The following is a 23,838-nucleotide window of genomic DNA, read 5'->3' as shown; positions in this document are numbered from 1 at the left end:
GTATGTCCAAAGAGGAGCCGACTCTCCAGCATATAGCTAAATCAAGGGTGCAATTTGCACTGCTTTATAATAGTGCATCAGGTTTGGAACTCCCAAACCACCTGCACGCTTCGGGTTTGTATAACACTGCCTGATTTAATCTTGGCCTGGTCGATCCTCAGACAAATTTAAGAATTTGACGTTGCAAAGAATGCAATATATGTGGGGGAATTGAAACTGGTAGGACTCGAAAAGCGTACAGGAGTTTTGGGAGAAGGGTCACCTTGATTGCGTAGATGTGGCCCATCCAAGAGATCATAGATTTGTCCGACGATTCCAGTAAACGGGTAAGTGATCTGATAAGGAAGGGGTAATTAGTCAATTATAAGGAACAGTAGGTCGATGTTAAATTGATTCCCAAATAGAGAATAGAGGGCGACCAATGACATGAGAAGTTTGTTGCCAAAGAGCATTGAACTGAGTCCGACAATGAAACATTTAGTGCACGTGATTTAGTCTGATTAACTGTGACATACATTAAGATGTGACATACAGTAAGGCGTCATCAGCGAACAGCTCCAGTTTATGATACACTCCAGCCAATTCCACCCCCCCCCCCCACACATCAAGGGCAGCCTTGATGCATACCACGTGAAATGGGAAATTTAGAGGATTCGTAACCAATATACAGTATCTCACAAAAGTGAGTACACCCCTCACATTTTTGTAAGTATTTTATTCTATCTTTTCATGTGACAACACTGAAGAAATGACACTTCGCTACAATGTAAAGTAGTGAGTGTACAGCTTGTATACCTGTGTAAATTTGCTGTCCCCTCAAAATAACTCAACACACAGCCATTAATGTCTACACCGCTGGCAACAAAAGCGATTACCCCCCTAAGTGAAAATGTCCAAATTGGGCCCAAAGTGTCAATATTTTGTGTGGCCACCATTATTTTCCAGCACTGCCTTAACCCTCTTGGGCATGGAGTTCACCAGATCTTCACAAGCTGCCACCGGAGTCCTCTTCCACTCCTCCATGATGACATCACGGAGCTGGTGGATGTTAGAGACCTTGCGCTCCTCCACCTTCCGTTTGAGGATGCCCCACAGATGCTCAATAGGGTTTACGTCTGGAGACATGCTTGGTCAGTCCATCACCTTTACCCTCAGCTTCTTTAGTAAGGCAGTGGTCGTCTTGAAGGTGTGTTTGGGATCGTTATCATGTTGGAATACTGCCCTGCGGCCCAGTCTCCAAAGGGATGGGATCATGCTCTGCTTCAGTATGTCACAGTACATGTTGGAATTCATGGTTCCCTTATTGAACTGTAGCTCCCCAGTGCCACCAGCACTCATGCAGCCCCAGACCATGACACTCCCACCACCATGCTTGACTGTAGACAAGACACACTTGTCTTTGTACTCCTCACCTGGTTGCCACCACACACGCTTGACACTATCTGAAGCAAATAAGTTTATCTTGGTCTCATCAGACCCCAGGACATGGTTCCAGTAATCCATGTCCTTAGTCTGCTTGTCTTCAGCAAACTCTTTGCGGACTTTCTTGTGCATCATTTTTAGAAGAGGCTTCCTTCTGGGACGACAGCAATGCAGACCAGTTTGATGCAGTGTGCGGCGTATGATCTGAGCACTGACAGGCTGACCCCCACCCCTACAACCTCTGCAGCAATGCTGGCAGCACTCATACGTCTGTTTCCCAAAGACAACCTCTGGATATGACGCTGAGTATGTGCACTCAACTTCTTTGGTCAACCATGGTGAGGCCTATTCTGAGTGGAACCTGTCCTGTTAAACCACTGTATGGTCTTGGTCACCGTGCTGCAGCTCAGTTTAGGGTCTTGGCAATCTTCTTATAGCCTAGGCCATCTTTATGTAGAGCAACAGTTCTTTTTTTTAGATCCTCAGAGAGTTCTTTTCCATGAGGTGGCATGTTGAACTTCCAGTGCCCAATATGAGAGAATGAGAGCGATGACATCAAAATTAACACATCTGCTCCCCATTCACACCTGAGACCTTGTAACACTAACGAGTCACATGACACCAGGGTGGGAAAATTGTTAATTGGGCCCAATTTGGACATTTTAACTTAGGGGTGTACTGACTTTTGTTGCCAGCGGTTTAGACATTAATGGCTGTGTGTTGAGTTATTTTGAGGGGACAGCAAATTTACACAGGTATACAAGCTGTACACTCACTACTTTACATTGTAGCAAAGTGTCATTTCTTCAGTGTTGTCACATGAAAAGATAGAATAAAATATTTTTAAAAATGTGAAGGGTCTACTCACTTTTGTGAGATACTGTATTTGACCAAGGCCGTCGGTTTGGAATACAACTTATCAACTCACCGTAGGAAGGGATCACCCAGGCCCCTATAGCGGAGGACTTCTTTCAGATATACCTATGATAAAGTACCATATGCCTTTCCGAATTGTCCAAGGACACTAACATGAGGGGTATAGCTAGACGGTGAGCTAGATGGGTAAGAAGGAGCGTACGGTGTATATTATCAGTGGTCTGCCGAAGAGTGAAAAAACCTGTTTGTTCTTTTAAAACAAAGTGATGCAAAATCTGATATAAGCAACCAGCAAGCACCTTAGGAGTTTCACATCAATGTTAATGAGGGAGATGGGGCAAAAATTTGCCCATGACTGTGTATCCTTCTCAGGTTTCAGAAGCATCACTATTGAGACCCATAACATGTCCGCGAAGGAATGTTCATCTTTCTTCAGACTATTAAACATAGTTGTAAGATGAGGGGCCACTTTATCCGGTAATTTCTTATAGAATAAGGCTGTAAATCCAACCGACCCAGGGTGCTTATACACTTTAAGTGTTTTAATTGCAAGACGCACTTCATCTTCTGTAATATCGGCCCCCAGCTTAGTGCTGTGGGACTGTCATAGAGAAGGTAGAGCCGAAATCTGTAGGATGGCTCGAACATCAGCATTAGAGGCAGTAACCCCCGACGAATAAAGCTTTGTTAGCGGAAAACGAAATGAATCTATGATCTAATTGGATTATATGTTCGGACCTGAAACCTCGTTTTAAGTGACAAAGCTAGTTTCTGAGATTCAAAGGACTTAAGCTAATTAGCCAATAACGAACCCATCGCATTGGCATATAACTTTTGTTTAGTCCACCACAAATGGTGCTCTGTCCTGTCCGCCAGGCAAAGGTCCAGGTCACGGTGCGATTTATCAAATAGACCTCAATTACGGGTCAAGGGGTGATGTTTAAACTCAGCCGTGAGTTTCCCTCTATTTTAACCAAAACAATCAGCATCGTCAAGTCATAAAGACTCTCTCTTCAGATCTGTGCATTGCAATTATGCATGGTATATGATGGTATAGTTGTATAATTTTTTCCCTTTTGAAGTGCTTTGGTAGCTCACTCCAAATGAATAGGCTGCCTTCATGAATGCACATTAGCATGTGTGCAGTAACCACAAAGGTCTGAAGGGCCCTAAAGTTTTTCTAATGCAAATAAAGGAATTCAGAAAAATAAGAGAGACTTGTTGATGAATCAGGGAAGTCACCCAAACTCAATCCTAACTGATTATAAAATATTCTACGTTTTGGATAGAAAAAAACCCAATATGGACAAAACCAAGTGCTTCACATTGTACAGTTACCTTACTTATGATTATGAACTAATCCAATACCTACTCTTGTAACGTGATCCACCGATCCTTCAGGTATTTAGATGTTTTAATAGTCCTATTCCCACACATTGATTGGTTAATTAGTTAAGTTAGAAAAAATGTGTACAGTAATTATATTGTGCATAAACTAACCATAAAGAATACTTTTGTATGTATGAACTCATTTTGACACCTTGGGATCTTTCAGAATCCCATTCTCCAGTTTTATATACAGTATACTGTATATTTATATAGCGCTACCCCCGTAGGAGCTGCTAATTTTAACTGGTTCTTCCCCAAACAGTGCAGAGGCAACAATCACACAAGCAACAGTCCATTCAATCTGGCTCAATTAAACATTCTAGGGCAGGGTTTCTCAATCAGGGTTTATGCAAGCCTAGGGTTCCTCCAGAGGTTGCTAGGGGTTCCTTAAGCAATGAGCAATTTCTGCCTCTCAGATAATTTCCCACTGACACCATTGATCTGTTTAGCTATCTGTAAGGGGGTAATTCTTCCCAATGACCACAAGTGTAAGGAGCATTCTTCCAACTGACCATCACATTAATATATCATGAGTTCTAAACGTAATTAGGAATAGGCCTCCCAGCTCTGCTTTATAGCTGGGACCTCGATTAACATTGGCAGACTCCAGCAAAACTGCCTCAAAGGGGCAGCAGCCCCTTAGGCTGGGAGCTTCTCCAGCAGGACAAGAACAAGGCTGCTCCAGACCCCAGACTATTTATGTTCCCCCTAGCCACCCATTGAGCACACCTCCCCAGGGATTAGCTACAGCACAATAAATATTTAAGCTGCCCATTTCTCCCAGCCCTCTATGTTCTGAAAGTTTCCAGAATGCAGGGGGAAGCAATCAAACACACAAAATGTAAGATCTAGAAGAGCCCAAAACATAGTTTCATAATTACACAGTAAGGATAAACAAAAGACACGTCCATCTAGTTCAACAGTTCAACTAATAGAAAAAAAAACAAATACAAAACTCTCATAGACACAATCCTATACATAAAGCTGATCCAAAGGAAGGCAAAAAACAAAAAACAATAAACCCAGTAAAGATCCAATTTACTCCATGCTGCCCTACTTGTCTTCATCAGCTTAGTGGGTACTTTGGCCTGAGTTTAAGTTTTTTTTCACATGTAAAGCTACCCATGGTTGGATGTCTAGATAGAACCTGATGGTAGAATGATCTTCCTTCTGAAACATATTACCATAAACCTATCTATGGGCTGTTCATGCATACGTGTTTATGGCTATGAAGAAGGATAGGAAAATATCATGAAGACATCCCAAGTGCCACTTTTCCACCATTTGCAATTGGCCAAAAAGTCTAACACATACAATCTCAACAATGGTCATTGGAGGTCTTCTGGAACCTATAGAAATGGTGAACTTTGACAGATCAGGTGACAATAATCTCATTATTTATTTTTATATCACCGTCATCTCCTGTGGCACTGTACTGTATATAGTAATAAAGTGAAGGAGAGTAGTGCAGGCAATACAATATAAAAATATTACAGTAACAAGAAACAATAAGGGAATTGGCTCTGTGTGAGATGGTGTTTGGAGATTAATAAGAAAGCACATGAAGGGGCCAAATTGTAACGACCTTTGTTGGTTAGAAATTATGCTCTGAAAGTAATTGCGCCCCCCTATCCATGCGTCCTGCCCCCTAATCTACATGCGGGGCACCAGGTGCATGGATTCCAAGCAAGGTTTTTTTTCTTTTTCATTTAATCTCCTAAGATGCATCAACCTGCTTTTACATTTCCATTGACCACTATGAGAAGGGAGTGCAATGAAAAGGCACCCAAGAGGCTCTGGGACTTTGATATGAGTTTATACAAAGTAGTGAGAGGGCAAAAACATTTGAAGAGCCCATTGGCTTAGGTTAGGCTGCTCACAACAGACAAGGCCACCCTCCAGTGGGTACCCCACCAGGTTACCAGAAAAAAAACATGCATGTATGGAAAGAGCACCAGACCAAAAGAAAAGTCCAAATTAATTTATTGGTATTGTGCTAATAGACAGTCAACACGTTTTGGGGGTCAAAGGAACTCTCCCTATATCAGGGCTTTAGTTAAAAATGAGAACCTTGCATGGACTCAAAATAAGGCTTTCCTGTGTGGAAAGGCTTTCCTGTCTGGAAGAATTACTGGTCAGGAGTATTTGCATGAGCAATCAAGATAAGATAAGAAGTTCTTGATTGCTCATGCAGATACTGCTGGCCAGTAAATCTTTCAATCCAGCAATTCGTTTCCCTTACAGAAAACACTTATTTTGAGTCCATTCAAGGTTCTAATTTTTAACCAAAGCCTTTATAAAGGGAGAGTTAATTTGCCCCCGAATGTGTTGGCTGTCTTTTATCACAATACCAAAAAATGAATTTGGACTTTTTTTTTTGGTCTGGTGCTCCTTCCATGTATGCACTTTTTCCTTTTGGGAGGGAGGCCTTCTGAGGCGAACAAAAGCTCAACAACATAGGCCCCAGCTCTCTATATTTGTAAATATACAGTAAAATTTGCAAAGTCTTACACCCAAGGCTTACAATACCATCTGACCATATTCGAACAAATACCAATCCCATATGGCTTTGCCCCTTTTTTTTTGGTAAGCTATAAAAAATAAATAAAAAATGAGTCTGCCCTACCAACATAAGAACAGGTGGGAAGTACAGTACGTATACGTTTTGTGTTATCATACTTTTCCAGGGACCATTGAGCTTTAGAGAAACATTATTTTGGGTATGTATAAAATATTTGTTTAAATATAGGAAAAGAGGTTGTTGTGGTCATCAATAATCCTGGACTTATTAATGTCTCATCACAGAATCACCACATGTGCCTTTCCACGCTACTCAAGTACAGCCCGAAGGCCTTGCACCGTATACGAAACTTGATCCGAGGTCGGGAGGCTTACATTGTTGGACGAGTCCCCCATGTTGATGACTTGGCTGTGGCTGACAATCTTGGTGTCCCTATCCTGGGCACTGAACCTGAGGTGGCACATCTTTATAGCACCAAATCTGGAAGCAAACGCATCTTCGCAAGTGCTGACATCCCCATTCCTCCTGGACAACATGATATTTATACTGAGGAACAGGTCAGAGGCCTTGACAGCCATTTGCTGATACAAATAAATTTACTTATGGTCAATTCCATCTGCTTTCTATAATGTTCAAGTCTATTACGGGTAAGAACATTGAATGTGTTGAGCTGCATAATTAGCACAAGTTTTACCTTGTGTCTTTTTCTTGTGTCTTCAGTGGCTTGAACAGTGTTAAAGAAGGAAACCAAAGTCAGAGGTTCAGGTTTCTCCCATGTACCTTCTTTCATACAGTATGTACATGTGTGTGTGTTCCAGAGCCATAACTAGAACTTTCAGGGCACCCGTGCAAAAAAACATGAAGGGACCCCCTGACTGCTCCGGTCTCAGGACCCTTTCCATTAGTCTCCTGGGGCCCTTGCCACTGGTCCTTCGGCCCTTGCCATTGGTCCCAGGTCTCTTCCAACTAGTCCCAGAGCCCTTTCCATCGGTCCTGGGGCCCTTTCCATCCTTCCAGGGGCCTTTTCCATCCTTTCCTCTGGGCCCTTCCCTTCGAGCCTGGGGCTCTTACCACTGATCCCAGGGCCCTTTACTCTCATCGTGGGACCCCTTCACATATTCTGCATCGGGCCCCCTTCCTGCCACCTTGCCCCCCCCCCCCCATGGTGGCGGAACGCCAGTGCCTGGTCGCAAGTGCGACCTTTGCGACACTGGTAGTTCCACCACTGTTGCATTTATAAGAGGTTGGGGAATTGTCAGGGCCCCATTCTCTAGTGCAGTATCCCTCAGCGTGTGCTAAACACACTTCGAGCAGAGAGCTGGATACTTTTGACCTAGAGCCAATCAAAATATAGTCATTTCATAGTTTAGCAGCTTTATCCCCTTGGAGGATAGTCACTATTTTTTTCTCTGGGAGAAAATACTCTGAATACTTTAATTTTTTTTCTTTCTTTTGCTATGGGACTTTATATTATCATGCCATGGCCAGTACTGAAGGAGGTCCTTTCTTCATTTGAAAAAGGAACAGTGTCCTGAAGAAGGGGGCATTTCCACCGTTACCCTTCTGCCAGTCCTTCTTTGCATGTACATGCACCCAAGCTACCCACTGTGTTCTTAGATCAATGACAATACTTCTCAGATTTGTTTAGATTTGAGATTACATTTTTTTTAGTTGAAAGTTCAAACATTAGTTTTCACTTAATATAGAACTAAAGGCAAATTCTTTTACATTTTGGATTGAGTAAGAAAGGGTTATAAACCCCCTTTTTTTTGTTATCTTTGTCTCATTGGGGAGATTTAAGCAAAGAGGGGGGCTTCCCAGTGCTGTGTCTTGGCCTAGGCCGACAAGGCCCAGGCCTAGGGCAGCACTCTGCGGGGGGGGGTCGGCAAAACAGCCGCCCCCCCTGCACAAAAATTCCCCCCCCCGACCCGTCCTCCCGAGCCCCGATTCCCACAGCCTCCTCTCGCTTAGATGGAGCATCCCGTGTGCACACACGCGGTGTTGGTGGCGCATCCGCCGTCCACAGCCACTGAGATGTCTGACCAGTGGCGGAGTGATCTGTAGTCTTGTGTGCTCTGTGCTGCGCCGGGGTCTGGGAGCCTGGACGTGTCGTCAGACATCGGGAAATCCCGCCCACTGCTTCACCATGCAGCGTGACATGCAGCCCAGACTCAGGTAGGAGGAGAGTGGGGAAGAGTGTATGGCAGCCAAGGAATGAGTGGAAGGCTGTGCAGTCTCCTCATGCTGTGTTTGGAGGTCTGGTGGCAGCCCGTTTTGCTGGGGCTTGTAGTGCACTCTGTGGGGGGCTGAGATATGGCAGCCTCCTATGCTGGGACTTGTAGTGCACTCTGGGGGGCTGAGATATGGCAGCCTCCTATGCTGGGACTTGTAGTGCCTTAGACTGTGGGGCAGAGGGCACTACAAGTCTCAGCAGAGTGGGCTGCCATTCTTCAGTCCCCTATAGTCTAGGGCACTACAAGTTCCAGCATAGGAGGCTGCTCTTACAGAAGAGGAGAAGGAGCTGGGGGGTGGGGGTTGTACTGGGAGGGGAGAGAAGGAGGCACAGGTTTGAAATGAGGGTTTTTTTTTCTGAAAGTGAGGATTTATGCTGGGAGGAGGAGATGGGGGAGGATTTGTGATGAGAGGGGGGAATTTATGCTGGGAGGGGGAGAATTTGTGATGAGAGGGAGAATTTATGCTGGGAGGGGGAGGTAGGGGGGGTTTATGCCGGGAGGATTTGTGATGAGAGGGAGAATTTATGCTGGGATGGGGAGATGAAGAGGATGTGTGATGAGAGGGAGAATTTATGCTGGGAGGGGGAGGATTTGTGATGAGAGGAGGAATTTATGCTGAGAGGGGGAGATGGGGGAGGATTTGTACTGAGAGGGAGGATTTATGCTGGGAGAGAGAGATGGGGGAGTATTTGTGATGGGGGGGGGATTTATGCTGGTAGGGGGAGTATTTGTGATGAGAGGGGGGATTTATGCTGGGAAAGGGGAGATTGAGGCAAGGGTTTGTGCTGCTAAAGGGGTATTTTTGCTGCTAGGGAGAGATGGAGGGGTCTGGGGTCTGGAAGGGGTGTGGTTTACAGATGATAGGGTGGGTCTTAAATAGGAAGGGGTGTGGCTTTGACAGGAAGGGTGGGTCATATTTAAATTAGGGGGTGCATGAATTTAGTCAGGCCTAGGGCAGCACAAAACCTAAATACACCACTGGGGCTTCCATCATAACAAATGTAGAGTATGGTGGTCCCATCCCTTACATAGTAGACCATAGAAAAGAGAATCCCCCTAGGATTGGGACTTTGACAGACCACTAGCTCTTTGAATAAAAGATATATGTTTTATTGATATACTTAAAAAAGACGTGAAAGCGTCTATAACATACAAAATAGAAAAAAATTCCATACAAAATAGATACAAAATCAAAACAGAGAATATATACAAAGTGAAAATGGTAAATGTACACTCATGGGGGTAGTGTACCCCAATACCCCAATTTCCCTTCACTTCCTGTCCTATAGCTAAAACAGGAAGTGAGAGGAGATCCCTCCAAAGTGAGGGAATTTCTAGTTGTCAACAGACACAATGCCCCTATTGGAAGATTTCTCCTCTATTGGGATTTTCTTTTATTTTTACTCACAATGATAATGGTAAGCGAGACATACTAAGAGGGTAAATCTAACTAATGAGGGCACAGACAGCATTAAAAATGTTACAAATGTTCTAATCCCTCTCCACTCTATCTAAAAAAATGAAAAAAAAAATCCACCTAGGACGAATTCACACTTCTTGCCAGCTAAATTGCAAAGTAGCCGGAGCAATTCAGCCACTCTACATTGCTGGCTGGCTAGGGGGCGTGATTCACCATCCCTTTTTTTGTTTTGTTTTGTACTAGCTTTATTTGAAATGTACAAAATGTACACTTCATTCATAGCAATGTCGGGCGGTGTGATGCGCTGCACTGCCTGACATTGCAGTGAGATTTGGGCCAGTGCACTGCAATAAAATGCATTGCAGTGTGAATGGGACACACAGGAAACAATTGTTTCCTGTGTGTTCCCGCGGTGGCAGACGTTTTACCATGTGGTAAAATTTCTGCGACTTCAAAGACGCATGACAAAGTAACACTTGTGGACATAAAAGTCGCAGGACAAGTCGTTCCCCACGTTTTCCAATAATAACCAATTATATATGTGCGACTTAATGTTGCAGCGACTTCAAAGTAGTTCATGAACTACTTTGTTCCGACTTTCATGCAACTTGAGGGCCATAGACTTCATTGTCAAAAGTTGCATGAAAGTCGTAGTTAAATGTTATACAATAAAACAGTTGTCCATTATCACTTGTCAAAGCCAAAGTCATATCCAAGTTGCACCCATTCAAAGTTCCATCAAAGTTGCACTCCATAGTCGGCGCAACTTTGGAGTCGTACAAGTGTGAATGGAGCCTAACTGTTGACTGACTCACTACCTCTGCTCAAAGCCTTTTACAATCATCAACTACCCTTTCGATAAAATAATACTTTCTAAGATTAGTTTTGAACCTTCCTCCTGTTACTTTGAGGTTATTCCCCCGTGTTCTTGATTTTAGTTTAATATTAAAACTCTTGCTCTCCTGAACCTCATTCACCCCCTTCATGTATTTAAAGGTTTCAATCAAGTCTCACTTTTCCCTTCTTTCCTCCAGACTGTACATATTCATTTCCTGAAGTCTTCCCTAATGTGTTTTATCCCTCAGACCTTTCTCCATTTTTGTTACCCATCTCTGAACTCTTTCTATCTTCTCAATGTCTTTATTTATTTTTTTGGTGCCCCGTGCTACTCAATATCTTTTTGAATATGAACTGTACACAGTATTCTAAATGAGGTCCAACTAAAGATCTATATAGAGGAATCAGAACCTCCTTCCTCCTGCTGGTGACCTCTCTAGTGATATAAAGAACTATATAGAGGAATCAGGACCTCCTTCTTCCTTCTGGTGACATCTCTAGTGATATAAAGATCTATATAGAGGAGTCAGGACCTCCTTCCTCCTGCTGGTGACCCCTCTAGTGATATAAAGATCTACGGTATATAGAGGAATCAGGACCTCCTTCTTCCTTCTGGTGACATCTCTAGTGATATAAAGATCTATATAGAGGAGTCAGGACCTCCTTCCTCCTGCTGGTGACCCCTCTAGTGATATAAAGATCTATATAGAGGAATCAGGACCTCCTTCTTCCTGCTGGTGACATCTCTAGTGATATAAAGATCTATATAGAGGAATCAGGACCTCCTTACTCCTGCTGATGATCCCTCTAGTGATATAAAGAACTATATAGAGGAATCAGGACCCCCTTCCTCCTCCTGGTGATCTAGTGATAGCTAAAGATCTATATAGAGGTCCTCCTTTCTCCTGCTGGTGATCCCTCTAGTGATAATTAAAGATCTGTATAAAGGAATCAGGACCTCATTTCTCCTGCTGGCGATCCCTCTCGTGATATAAAGATGTATATAGAGGAATCAGGACCTCCTTCCTCTTGCTGGTGACACCTCTAGTGATATAAAGATCTTTATAGAGGAATCAGGACCTCCTTCCTCCTGTCGATAATTTCTCTAGTGATGCCTATAGACCTACAGTGTATAGAGGAGTCAGGACCACCTTCCTTCTTCTGCTGGTGATCCCTCTAGTGATAACTAAAGATATATATAAAGGAATCATGAACTCCTTCCTCTTGCTGGTGACCTTTCTAGTGATATAAAGATCTATATAGAGGAATCAGGACCTCCTTCCTCCTGCTGGTGATCCCTCTAGTGATATAAAGATCTATATAGAGGAGTCAGGACCTCCTTCCTCCTGCTGGTGACCTCTCTAGTGATATAAAGAACTATATAGAGGAATCAGGACCTCCTTCCTCCTGCTGGTGATCTAGTGATAACTAAAGATCTATATAGAGGAATCAGGAACTCCTTCCTCTTGCTGGTGACCTTTCTAGTGATATGAAGATCTATATAGAGGAGTCAGGACCACCTTCCTTCTGCTGGTGATCCCTATAGTGATAACTAAAGATCTATATAGAGGAATCAGGACCTCCTTCCTCCTGCTGGTGATCCCTCTAATGATAACTAAAGATCTATATAGAGGAATCAGAACCTCCTTCCTCCTGCTGGTGACCCCGCTAGTGATATAAAGATCTATATAGAGGAGTCAGGACCTCCTTCCTCCTGCTGGTGACCCCTCTAGTGATATAAAGATCTATATAGAGGAATCAGGACCTCCTTCTTCCTGCTGGTGACATCTCTAGTGATATAAAGATCTATATAGAGGAATCAGGACCTCCTTACTCCTGCTGATGATCCCTCTAGTGATATAAAGAACTATAGAGGAATCAGGACCCCCTTCCTCCTCCTGGTGATCTAGTGATAGCTAAAGATCTATATAGAGGTCCTCCTTTCTCCTGCTGGTGATCCCTCTAGTGATAACTAAAGATCTGTATAAAGGAATCAGGACCTCATTTCTCCTGCTGGCGATCCCTCTCGTGATATAAAGATGTATATAGAGGAATCAGGACCTCCTTCCTCTTGCTGGTGACACCTCTAGTGATATAAAGATCTTTATAGAGGAATCAGGACCTCCTTCCTCCTGTCGATAATTTCTCTAGTGATGCCTATAGACCTACAGTGTATAGAGGAGTCAGGACCACCTTCCTTCTTCTGCTGGTGATCCCTCTAGTGATAACTAAAGATATATATAAAGGAATCAGGAACTCCTTCCTCTTGCTGGTGACCTTTCTAGTGATATAAAGATCTATATAGAGGAATCAGGACCTCCTTCCTCCTGCTGGTCATCCCTCTAGTGATATAAAGATCTATATAGAGGAGTCAGGACCTCCTTCCTCCTGCTGGTGACCTCTCTAGTGATATAAAGAACTATATAGAGGAATCAGGACCCCCTTCCTCCTGCTGGTGATCTAGTGATAACTAAAGATCTATATAGAGGAATCAGGAACTCCTTCCTCTTGCTGGTGACCTTTCTAGTGATATGAAGATCTATATAGAGGAGTCAGGACCACCTTCCTTCTGCTGGTGATCCCTATAGTGATAACTAAAGATCTATATAGAGGAATCAGGACCTCCTTCCTCCTGCTGGTGATCCCTCTAATGATAACTAAAGATCTATATAGAGGAATCAGAACCTCCTTCCTCCTGCTGGTGATCCCTCTAATGATAACTAAAGATCTATATAGAGGAATCAGGACCTCCTTCCTCCTGCTGGGGATCCTGCTAGTGATGCACTACAGAATTCTAACTGCTTACTGCACTGCCTGGCCCACTGTTTGCTCATTTTGCAGTCATCTGAAACTACTTTAATGTAGTCACACTCATCACCTTTTGACCTGTAATAGTAATTTGTAAGAGAGTGTTGTATATTACTGTTGATAAAATGGCTCAGTGGAGGAGTACCCCAGGATATTACCCTTGGCAAAAAAGAACTATTTGCATTCCCACTATGTTATACTTAAGAGTATATGTATTATCAGTTATGACTTCTTACAAGGTAGGGCCAGTGCCAGCATAAGGCGGCATGTCAGCTACCTTATAACAGCAGGCTAGGTGGAGCGCAGGACCACTGATAAGGAAGTACAGCTGGCCCTCCTGAACCAGGCCCCGTCAGTTTAAAAGGGGGGCCCAGGCATCTGCTAAGCAGTAGGGCCGGCTGTACTACCTTTATGCTGACACAGATTCTCTTGTGGCCCTCCCTGCATCGCTGCCAGCTCCTCCTCTCCCTCCCTCCAGGGGAATCAGTTCTAATATTTGTGGTCCCACCGGTCTGATCACCCCCCCCCCCCCCCTGCTGTCTGGCCTTCATCCCCCACAGCGCTCCTGTCTTCCCTCTTCTCCTCTCCCGCCAGAAGCTGCTGCAGGCACACAGGGGGATTGGTTTCAGTATGAAGAGCGGGGAGGGGACCGGTAAATATGCCATATTTACCAGCCCCTTCTTTTCCTGAATGAACATAGGAAGAGATCTGTACTGATCCCTCTCTGTGCCGATTCATCGCTGAAGCAGAATAAACTGCGTTTACTATGCTTCAGTTTGTGAATGAACAGGAAGTTGCTCACCACAGAGCCCTTCCCATTCATTCACTGTCCAGTGTAGCTGAGGCTGCAAAGAAAAAGACTGGAGAATCTCTGTCCGCATTCACTTTCTCTGTATCTAAATAGAGACATCGGGGGTCTGTTTAGACACCTGATATTTCACCAAAGCCCCCCCCCCAACAGGGCTGTTTATAAAATGTAAAAAAAATAAATAAATAATAAAATAAAAAAATGCAAAAAAAAAAAAAAAAAATTATTTGAAAAAATTAAGGGTTCATTTACATGTGCTTTGCTCTCTTAGGAGTGGTCAGCATTTGGCATATCGTCTCCTCACCACCTTCTTTAAACCCGCACTAGCGTGCCGCAACTGTGTGCTATTCACTTGATCACTGGGTCTTGTTTAACAGGGGTATCATTTCTGCCATGGCTGTATACGCCTAGCCACTGCCTCTGTTGCTATAGGGGGTAGCGGTTGGTGAGCAGTAAAACACTGTAGGGGTAGAGTGTGTGCCATGTGGGGGTGGGGGGTTGCATTGTGAGGGGCATTGGGGTGCTCCTGCACCTTGCATCCTTGCACCAGCCCTGCGTCATGGGCAGTGATTACCATATGCCACTCGTGGGCCAGTTCCTACGGCAGCAGGGCACAGGGGGCAATAATAAATAATACACTTCGAGTTTGTATACTCTTTCCTTATTTTCTTTCCTTGTGTTATGAATCACAAGACTCTGTGCAGCCAAGCAGTGCCGGGACAAGGTCATCTAGAGCCCAGGGTGAACATGCCAAGCTGCGCCCCCCCCTCCCCCTTCCCCAGATTATGTATGAGCAATATGTGTCAGCAAAAATCCCCCACAAAAACACTGAGCACTAATTATCCCCTAGTTATAAATTCCCCCTCCTTCTAGTACAAATCCACCCCCTGCTGAAATCCCTCCTCTCAGCACACATTTTTGCCTCCCTCATTCCTTAAAACACCCCCCCCCCCCACCGCAAAAAAAAAAAAAAATTCACCCCTCCTAGCACAAATCCTCTACCCCTAAAATTTCTCCTCCTAGTATACATCCCCCCCACATCAAATCCCCCCCTTTCCAGCAAATTCTCCCCAAATCCCCCCTCCAAGCACAAATCTTATACCCCTGACACCCATCCCTACACAAATCCCCCTAAATCACCACTCTTAGTACCCCGCCCCCCACCAAATTTTTCCTCCTGGAACAGTACTTACCCCCTGCCGCCCCCCCAAAATTTCCTCCTTCCCACATAAATCCCCTCCCCCCAAATTTCCTTGTGGTGCCCCCTCACCTCTCAAGATACCACAGTGCCCAGGGCAGCTGTCCCTTCTGCCCCTACCCCTTATCCCAGCCCTGTAGCCAAGTGTTGCATAGTGGGGTTTTTTTTTTTTTTTCAATTGGACGCAATATGGTATGATTTTAATTTCCACAAGTGGTTGTAGACAGAGGGTGAAGTTTGTAAAAAAAAAAAAAAAAAAGGTGTGCAGCTATAATAAATTGAATTTTACATACATGCCCATTATTAATATAGTCTGGTATAGAATTGGTGATATGTGTCACATAATCTGATCTCTGTCTACAGTTCCTAGGTTCTCTGGGCCAACTCATAACCGCCAACCTGCTGGTGACTCGCTGGTTGTTTAAAGTGGACAATGAATCCGGCAGCAACGGGACTGCGTTTTGTGACATTGGGGTCCACCTGCCATGCTACAGCTGGGCCCTGAGAGAGAGCGAGAAGTACGACCCCGACACCTGGAAACAGAAATGGGCACAGGTGAGTCCGCCAAGACAGGTAATATCGCACAGGTTCAACACAGATGGGGTTAACAGACCCGCACCGCCTGTAACAGCAGCCCTCCAGCTTCAGGATCCTTGCGACACCGGCAATGCTTTAATGTCCTGTTATTCCCCGACCTGTTCTGTTCCTTAATGAGGACAATGTAAGAGTATCGGCGGCGGAGGCGGCGGCGGCACAGCCGGTGAGCGCTGGCAGGTTATTAAAACATTACAGCATCTTGATGAAAGACTTTCCTGCAGGCTAAGAACGACAGAACAAGACTCCATTCCGCCGCAATGATTAGAAATGAGTGTATGTCTCTGAGCGCTAAATTATGTTAATAGTTACAAATTGAGGTATTTGCATAACAGTTTATGATACATAATGACAAGTTCCCCTTTTCTCTGTGTGTGTCACATCACCGAGACCTGTGCCTGCGTTACAAGGATGAAGTAGATTGATGTTTGAGGAACGTGCCGCTGTTATCTCAGCCGGGGCTGTGCGGCGCGCTCTAATCTCTCGCTTTAAAGAGGGACTTTTTAGCCAAAAAATGCAGGCAGACATACTCTGGGATGAACCGGTATTCATGGAATGGTAGTTCACCCATTTCACAAAGAATTATCGAGACCGCGTGGCATTGGGAACTTTCTACTAGATGCCCACAGCATCCACTCAAGCCTACAATGAGGAGTACGGAAAGGGGTACTCCTCACAGTCACATAGATAAGCCTGGTTGAAGAAAGACACAAATCCATCTGGTTTAACCCCGGAAGATTTGGCTGCTGAATGACCGGCCCATTTTTTTGCGAATCGGCACTGCATTGCTTTAACTGACAATTGCGCGGTCGTGCGACATTGCACCCAAACAAAATTCACGTCCTTTTTTCCCCGCAAATAGAGCTTTCTTTTGGTGGTATTTGATCACCTCTGTGGTTTTTATTTTTTGTGCTATAAACAAAAAAAAAGAGCGTAAATTTTGAAAAATAAAAAGCCACAATATTTTGCACTTTCTGCTATAATAAATATCCCCATTTTTTTTTTTTTAAAAAGCTAATTTTTTCTCAGTTTAGGTCGATATGTATTCTTCTACATATTTTTGGTAAAAAAAAAAATTGCAATAAGCGTATATTGATTGGTTTGCGCAAAAGTTATAGCGTCTACAAAATAGGAGATAGATTTATAGCATTATTATTCAATTATTTTTTTTTTTTACTAGCAATGGCGGCGATCTGCGATTTTTATCGGAACTGCGACATTATGGCGGACACATCGGACACTTTTGACACATTTTTGGGACCATTGGCATTTATACAGCGATCAGTGCTATAAAAATGCACTGATTACTGTAAAAATGTCACTGGCAGGAAAGGGGTTAACACTAGAGGGGCGATCAATGTGTTCCCTCAGTGTGTGTTCTAACTGTGGGGGGGATGGGACTGACTGGGGGAGGAGACAGATCGCTGTTCCTAATTACTAGGAACAGACGATCACTCTCTACTCCCCTGACAGAACGGATATCTGTCTGTTTACATTGACAGATCTCCGTTCTGTCTCTGTTGGGAGCGATTGCGGGTGCCCAGCGGAGATCACCCCCTATACTCCTTAAAGCGGCTGCCATGCACCTATGGTGATTCGCGCAGGGGAACCAACCTGCCTTCGTGTTTTCAGTTTGTGGTGTTTAGATACAGTTTAATTCACCTGAAAACTGGGCTCAGATAAGCAGATACCAAATAGATGGTATCTGTGATACAATGCTTGGAACAGTTTCAGGAGGACAGGTTGAGCCAGTGTTTGTGAATGCGGCACAAGAGCCCTGATGAAGGAGGAATGTGTTTGCCCCCTGAAACGCATTGGATTTCTTGCTATGAAATAATTTTATCAATAAATTACCTTGGACTCTTAGACATTTGTTTGGCACTTTCATTGGACTGTATGACCAGTTCCCTGTGTGCGTTTCTAACTGTAGGGGGAGGGGACTGACTAGAGGAGATGACAGATCGTGGTTCCTAGCTATTAAGAACACACAATCTGTCACTCCTCACAGAACAGGGATTTGTGTGTTTACATACACTCGTCCCTGTTCTGCCTCTCGTGCCCGCGATCGCTCGTGCCTGGCATTCATCGTGACCGACAGCCACGAGCATCAGCTCCCCCGCATTGCAGCGGGCGCGTGCCTGCTATCCCAATCCCGTGAGCCGACGTATAGCTACGACGGCTCGTGGGATCGTGCCGACCTGCCGCAGTATAATGACAGTGGCTGGTCAGCAAGTGGTTAAAGCGGTAGTAAACCGCTGGTAAAAAAAAAAAAGAGAAATGGCATAATGTGCTAGCATGCATCACATACTAGCACATTATGAAATACGTACCTTAGAATGAAGACGCCCGCCCCCCCCCCGCAGCGGTGCCCGTTTACCCCTGAGGGGGCTGACATGTTCCCCCGCCGTTTCTTTCGGGTTTTGTGGGCGCGGGAGCCCTCGGTTCCAGCAAGATGCTCTGAAGTTCCGGCACAATACGCCAGACCTTCAGAGCGCATGCGCTGCTGCCTGCAGGGTAAATATCTCCTGAACGGTGTACGTTTAGGAGATATTTATTTTACGTACAGGTAAGCTTTATTATAGGCCTTGTTATAGGCTTACCTGTAGGTAAAAATCACAAAGTGGGGTATAGAACAGCTTTAACCAACAAAAAAAATAGAAAACCTCCATATACACAATTCTATACCCCCAGCTGATCCAGAGGAAGGCAACAAACTCCTAAGAAGCATGATCCAATGTGCTTGGGGGAATAATTCCTTCTTGATGCCCTTAAGGCAATCAGATATTCCCTGGATCAATTACATCTGGTGTTATTACATATAAATCGTAATATCTAGTTATATTTTGTGCATTAGGAGTCCATCCAGCTCTTTTTTTAAAACAATCTACAGAGCTGTCCAGAACTAGTTCTTGAAGAGTCTATTCCACATTTTCACAACTCTTACCGTGAAAAAGCCTTTCTGTATGTGGAGTTTAAATCTCTTTTCTTACAGACGTAAAGTGTTCCCCCTTGTCCTCTGTTATGCCCTTAAAGTCTATGTATACATAGTGATCATATCCCCCCTTATGTATTTATACATAGTGATCATATCCCCCCTTATGTATTTATACATAGTGATCATATCCCCCCTTATGTATTTATACATGGAGATCATATTCCCCCTTATGTATTTATACATAGAGATCATATCCCCCCTTATGTATTTATACATGGCGATCATATCCCCCCTTATGTATTTATACATGGAGATCATATTCCCCCTTATGTATTTATACATAGAGATCATATCCCCCCTTATGTATTTATACATGGAGATCATATCCCCCCTTATATATTTATACATGGTGATCATGTCCCCCCTTATGTATTTATACATGGTGATCATATCCCCCCTTATGTATTTATACATGAAGATCATATCTCCCCTTATGTATTTATACATGGAGATCATATTCCCCCTTATGTATTTATACATGGAGATCATATTCCCCCTTATGTATTTATACATGGAGATCATATTCCCCCTTATGTATTTATACATGGTGATCATATCCCCCCTTATGTATTTATACATGGAGATCATATCCCCCCTTATGTATTTATACATGGTGATCATATCCCCCCTTATGTATTTATACATGGAGATCATATCCCCCCTTATGTATTTATACATGGTGATCATATCCCCCCTTATGTATTTATACATGGAGATCATATCCCCCCTTATGTATTTATACATGGAGATCATATCCCCCTTATGTATTTATACATGGAGATCATATTCCCCTTATATATTTATACATGGTGATCATGTCCCCCCTTATGTATTTATACATGGAGATCATATCCCCCCTTATGTATTTATACATGGTGATCATATCCCCCCTTATGTATTTATACATGGAGATCATATCCCCCTTATGTATTTATACATGGAGATCATATCCCCTTATGTATTTATACATAGTGATCATATCCCCCCTTATGTATTTATACATGGAGATCATATCCCCCCTTATGTATTTATACATGGAGATCATATCCCCCTTATGTATTTATACATGCTGATCATATCCCCCTTATGTATTTATACATGGAGATCATATCCCCTTATGTATTTATACATGGAGATCATATTCCCCCTTATGTATTTATACATGGTGATCATATCCCCCCTTATGTATTTATACATGGAGATCATATCCCCCCTTATGTATTTATACATGGAGATCATATCCCCCCTTATGTATTTATACATGGTGATCATATCCCCCCTTATGTATTTATACATGGAGATCATATCCCCCCTTATGTATTTATACATGGTGATCATATCCCCCCTTATGTATTTATACATGGTGATCATATCCCCCCTTATGTATTTATACATGGTGATCATATCCCCCCTTATGTATTTATACATGGTGATCATATCCCCCCTTATGTATTTATACATGGAGATCATATCCCCCCTTATGTATTTATACATGGTGATCATATCCCCCCTTATGTATTTATACATGGTGATCATATCCCCCCTTATGTATTTATACATGGAGATCATATCCCCCCTTATGTATTTATACATGGTGATCATATCCCCCCTTATGTATTTATACATGGAGATCATATCCCCCCTTATGTATTTATACATGGAGATCATATCCCCCCTTATGTATTTATACATGGAGATCATATCCCCCCTTATGTATTTATACATGGAGATCATATTCCCCCTTATGTATTTATACATGGTGATCATATCCCCCCTTATGTATTTATACATGGAGATCATATCCCCCCTTATGTATTTATACATGGAGATCATATCCCCCCTTATGTATTTATACATGGTGATCATATCCCCCCTTATGTATTTATACATGGAGATCATATCCCCCTTATGTATTTATACATGGTGATCATATCCCCCCTTATGTATTTATACATGGTGATCATATCCCCCCTTATGTATTTATACATGGTGATCATACCCCCCTATGTATGTATACATGGTGATCATATCCCCCTTAATCTCCTCTTCTCCAGAGAGAATACATCCAGTTCCTCTAATCTTTCCTCATAGCTGATCTCCTCCATGCCTCTTATCAGTCTTAAATTGTATGTACATTTTTACAATACATTTCTCTTGTTTGCTCCCTTTTGGTCTGTTAGATATACCATTGAAAGCGATTTATTATATCTGTTTGACCCGTCTGAAAAAAGTAGTTGTTGATTCAGCCAGAACTTTCTATTCTCTCTCTCCCTGGACTTTTAACAGTTAGTATTGTCTCCATAGCCAGCGGTTGCCAACCAGTGATCCGAGGACTACTGATGGTCCACGAGAAAATTTCGGTGGTCCCCAGGGGTTCTGCTGCAAATCAACAATGTAGCGAATGTATACTGCCCAATGTTGTTTTCAGTGTTGTTCTCAATGCACGCTGACAGTCAATACTTTTTAGGGGAAAGGAACATCAGTTTTATTTGGGTACAGTGTCGCACGACCGCGCAATTGTCAGTCAAATCGACGCAGTGCCGTATCGCAAAAAAAAATATGGAATGGTCATTAAGGGGGAAAATCCTTCCGCATTGATCGTTGCCTCCTCTGTAGTTCTGGCTCCTGTGAACTCAGAGGGAGGCGTCAGGAGTAGTACAGGGAGCAGGAGGTGAAGGAGGGGACTTCTAATGGCAGCGCCGTTCAGACTCTGGGAGTTCGAGTACATGGCTGGATAAGGAGGTGAGATCCAATGATAAGTCAGTGTAAGGCAGCAGTGTGATCCAGGGGGGGAGGGGCAGAGAACCGGAGCATTGTGGGTATAAGGCATGTCAAATTCATGTTAGTGGTCCACAGGATTCAAAATTATGAGTTAAGTGGTCTGTGAGGTCCGAAAGGTTGGCGACCACTGTCCGTAGACTACAAAACACTTCCTTCTGTAAAGGAGAAGGGAGGGAGGTGTTATGTAGTCCTAACACACTTCCTGTCCTTGGGTTGCAATGCTGCACAGTAGAGGTTGTCACCTTCACCTTAGGACAGGATATGTGTTTAACCACTTGCCGACCGCCTACAGCAACTGGGAATGTACATCTTTTTTTTACGTTAAATACCGGGGTTATGGCTGCAGCAGGATGCCATATCCCCGGAAATTTTTTTCGCAGCAGCGGATTCACCGCAAAAATCTATTTTATAGGTGGAGGGAGAAAGTGCCCCCCAACCCCCCACCCCTCCACTTCCCGGTCGTTTTCGAGCTTACCAGAGCAACTTGTTAAGCCCAGAAACGATCCAATGCAGCTGTTTGCTGAGTAGGAAGTTGAGTGAGGGCAAGATAGCCCCCACTCGGCTCTATGCCCTTGGAGGACTGGAGCGACGTCTGACGTCACTTCCGGTTCTCGGGCTTAAAGCGGAGTTCCACCCTGAAATTTTTTTTTCAGAATCGGACTCCTCTAAACCTAAAAAAAAACATTTGGAGGAAAAAAATTGATTATCAGCACAGTCCCCCCCCAAGGATGCCCACACTGGACCGCCAGGGACGCCACCAGGACCACCAGGAATGCCCACCACTAATCATCACCAGGTATGCCACCCATGGCCACCAGGGATGCCAATCAGTGCCCACAATGGATGCCAATCAGTGCCCACAATGGATGCCAATCAGTGCCCACAATGGATGCCAATCAGTGCCCACAATAGGCATCACTCATTGGCAGGCATTATTGTTTGGCACTGATTGGCATCCATCAGTACCATCATTAGTGTACATCCATGTCGATCCATGCCACCTATTAGTGCCCATCCGTGCCACCTATCAGTGCCCATTCCTGCCGCCTATCAGTGCCCATCCGTGCCGCCTATCAGTGCCACCTATGTGTACCCATCAGTGCTGCATATCAGTGCCACCTATCAGTGCCCATCAGTGCCACCTATCAGTGCCCCATCACTATTAGTGCCCATCATCATTGCCACCTCATTGGTGCCCATCAGTGTCGCTTTATCAGTGCCCGTCAGTGCAGCCCCATCAGTGCCCATCAGTGAAGGAGAAAACTTACTTATTTACAAAGTTTTGTAACAGAAACAAAAAAAAAAAAAAAAAAAACGTTTTATTTCAAAATTTTCAGTCTTTTTTTTATTTGTTTTGCAGAAAATAAAAATCACAGAGGTGATCAAATACCACCAAAAGAAATCTTTATTTGTGGGAACAAAATGATAAAAATGTAGTTTGGGTACAGTGTTGTATGACTGCGCAATTGTCATTCAAAGTGCGACAGCGCTGAAAGCTGAAAATTGGTCTGGACAGGAAGGTGTATAAGTGCCCGGTATTGAAGTGGTTAAAGTCAAAAAGTCCATTTTTTTTTTCATTTGCTTTAAAGGTAAATGAGGGATGTGAGGTCTTATTGATCACAGATCTCTCAATAAAGAGGACCTGTCATGCTTATTTCTATTACAAGCGATGTTTACATTCCTTGTAATAGGAATAAAAGTGATTTAAAAAAAATAAAAAAATAAAGGGACAGTTTAAAAATAGAAAGTAAAATAAATTTGAAAATAAAACTAAAAAATTGAAAGCGCCCCATCCCTTTGTCCACGTGCGCAGAAGCGAACTCATACGTAAGTTGCGCCTGCATATGTAATCGGTGCGCAAATCACACATGTGAGGTATCGTCGTGATCGTTAGAGCGAGAGCAATAACTCCAGTTCAAGACCTCCTCTCTAACTCTAAACAAGGTAACTTGTAA

General features: G+C 43.6%; 1 protein-coding gene across 1 annotated transcript in view; it reads left to right on the top strand.

Moving 5' to 3' along the window:
* The window catches only part of IQCH (IQ motif containing H), a 219,174-nt gene that overhangs the window by 129,121 nt on the left and 66,215 nt on the right, over window positions 1-23,838 (top strand). The window contains exons 13-14 of the mRNA XM_073618288.1: window positions 6,493-6,765; window positions 15,877-16,068. Coding sequence (XP_073474389.1) covers window positions 6,493-6,765; window positions 15,877-16,068 — 465 coding nt within the window. The remainder of the gene's footprint in view (window positions 1-6,492; window positions 6,766-15,876; window positions 16,069-23,838) is intronic.

This window comes from Aquarana catesbeiana, linkage group LG03, assembly GCF_042186555.1.
Source record: "Aquarana catesbeiana isolate 2022-GZ linkage group LG03, ASM4218655v1, whole genome shotgun sequence".
Lineage (NCBI taxonomy): Eukaryota > Metazoa > Chordata > Amphibia > Anura > Ranidae > Aquarana > Aquarana catesbeiana.
Note: the sequence above shows the minus strand (reverse complement) of the source record. Positions and strands in the feature narration are given on the sequence as shown.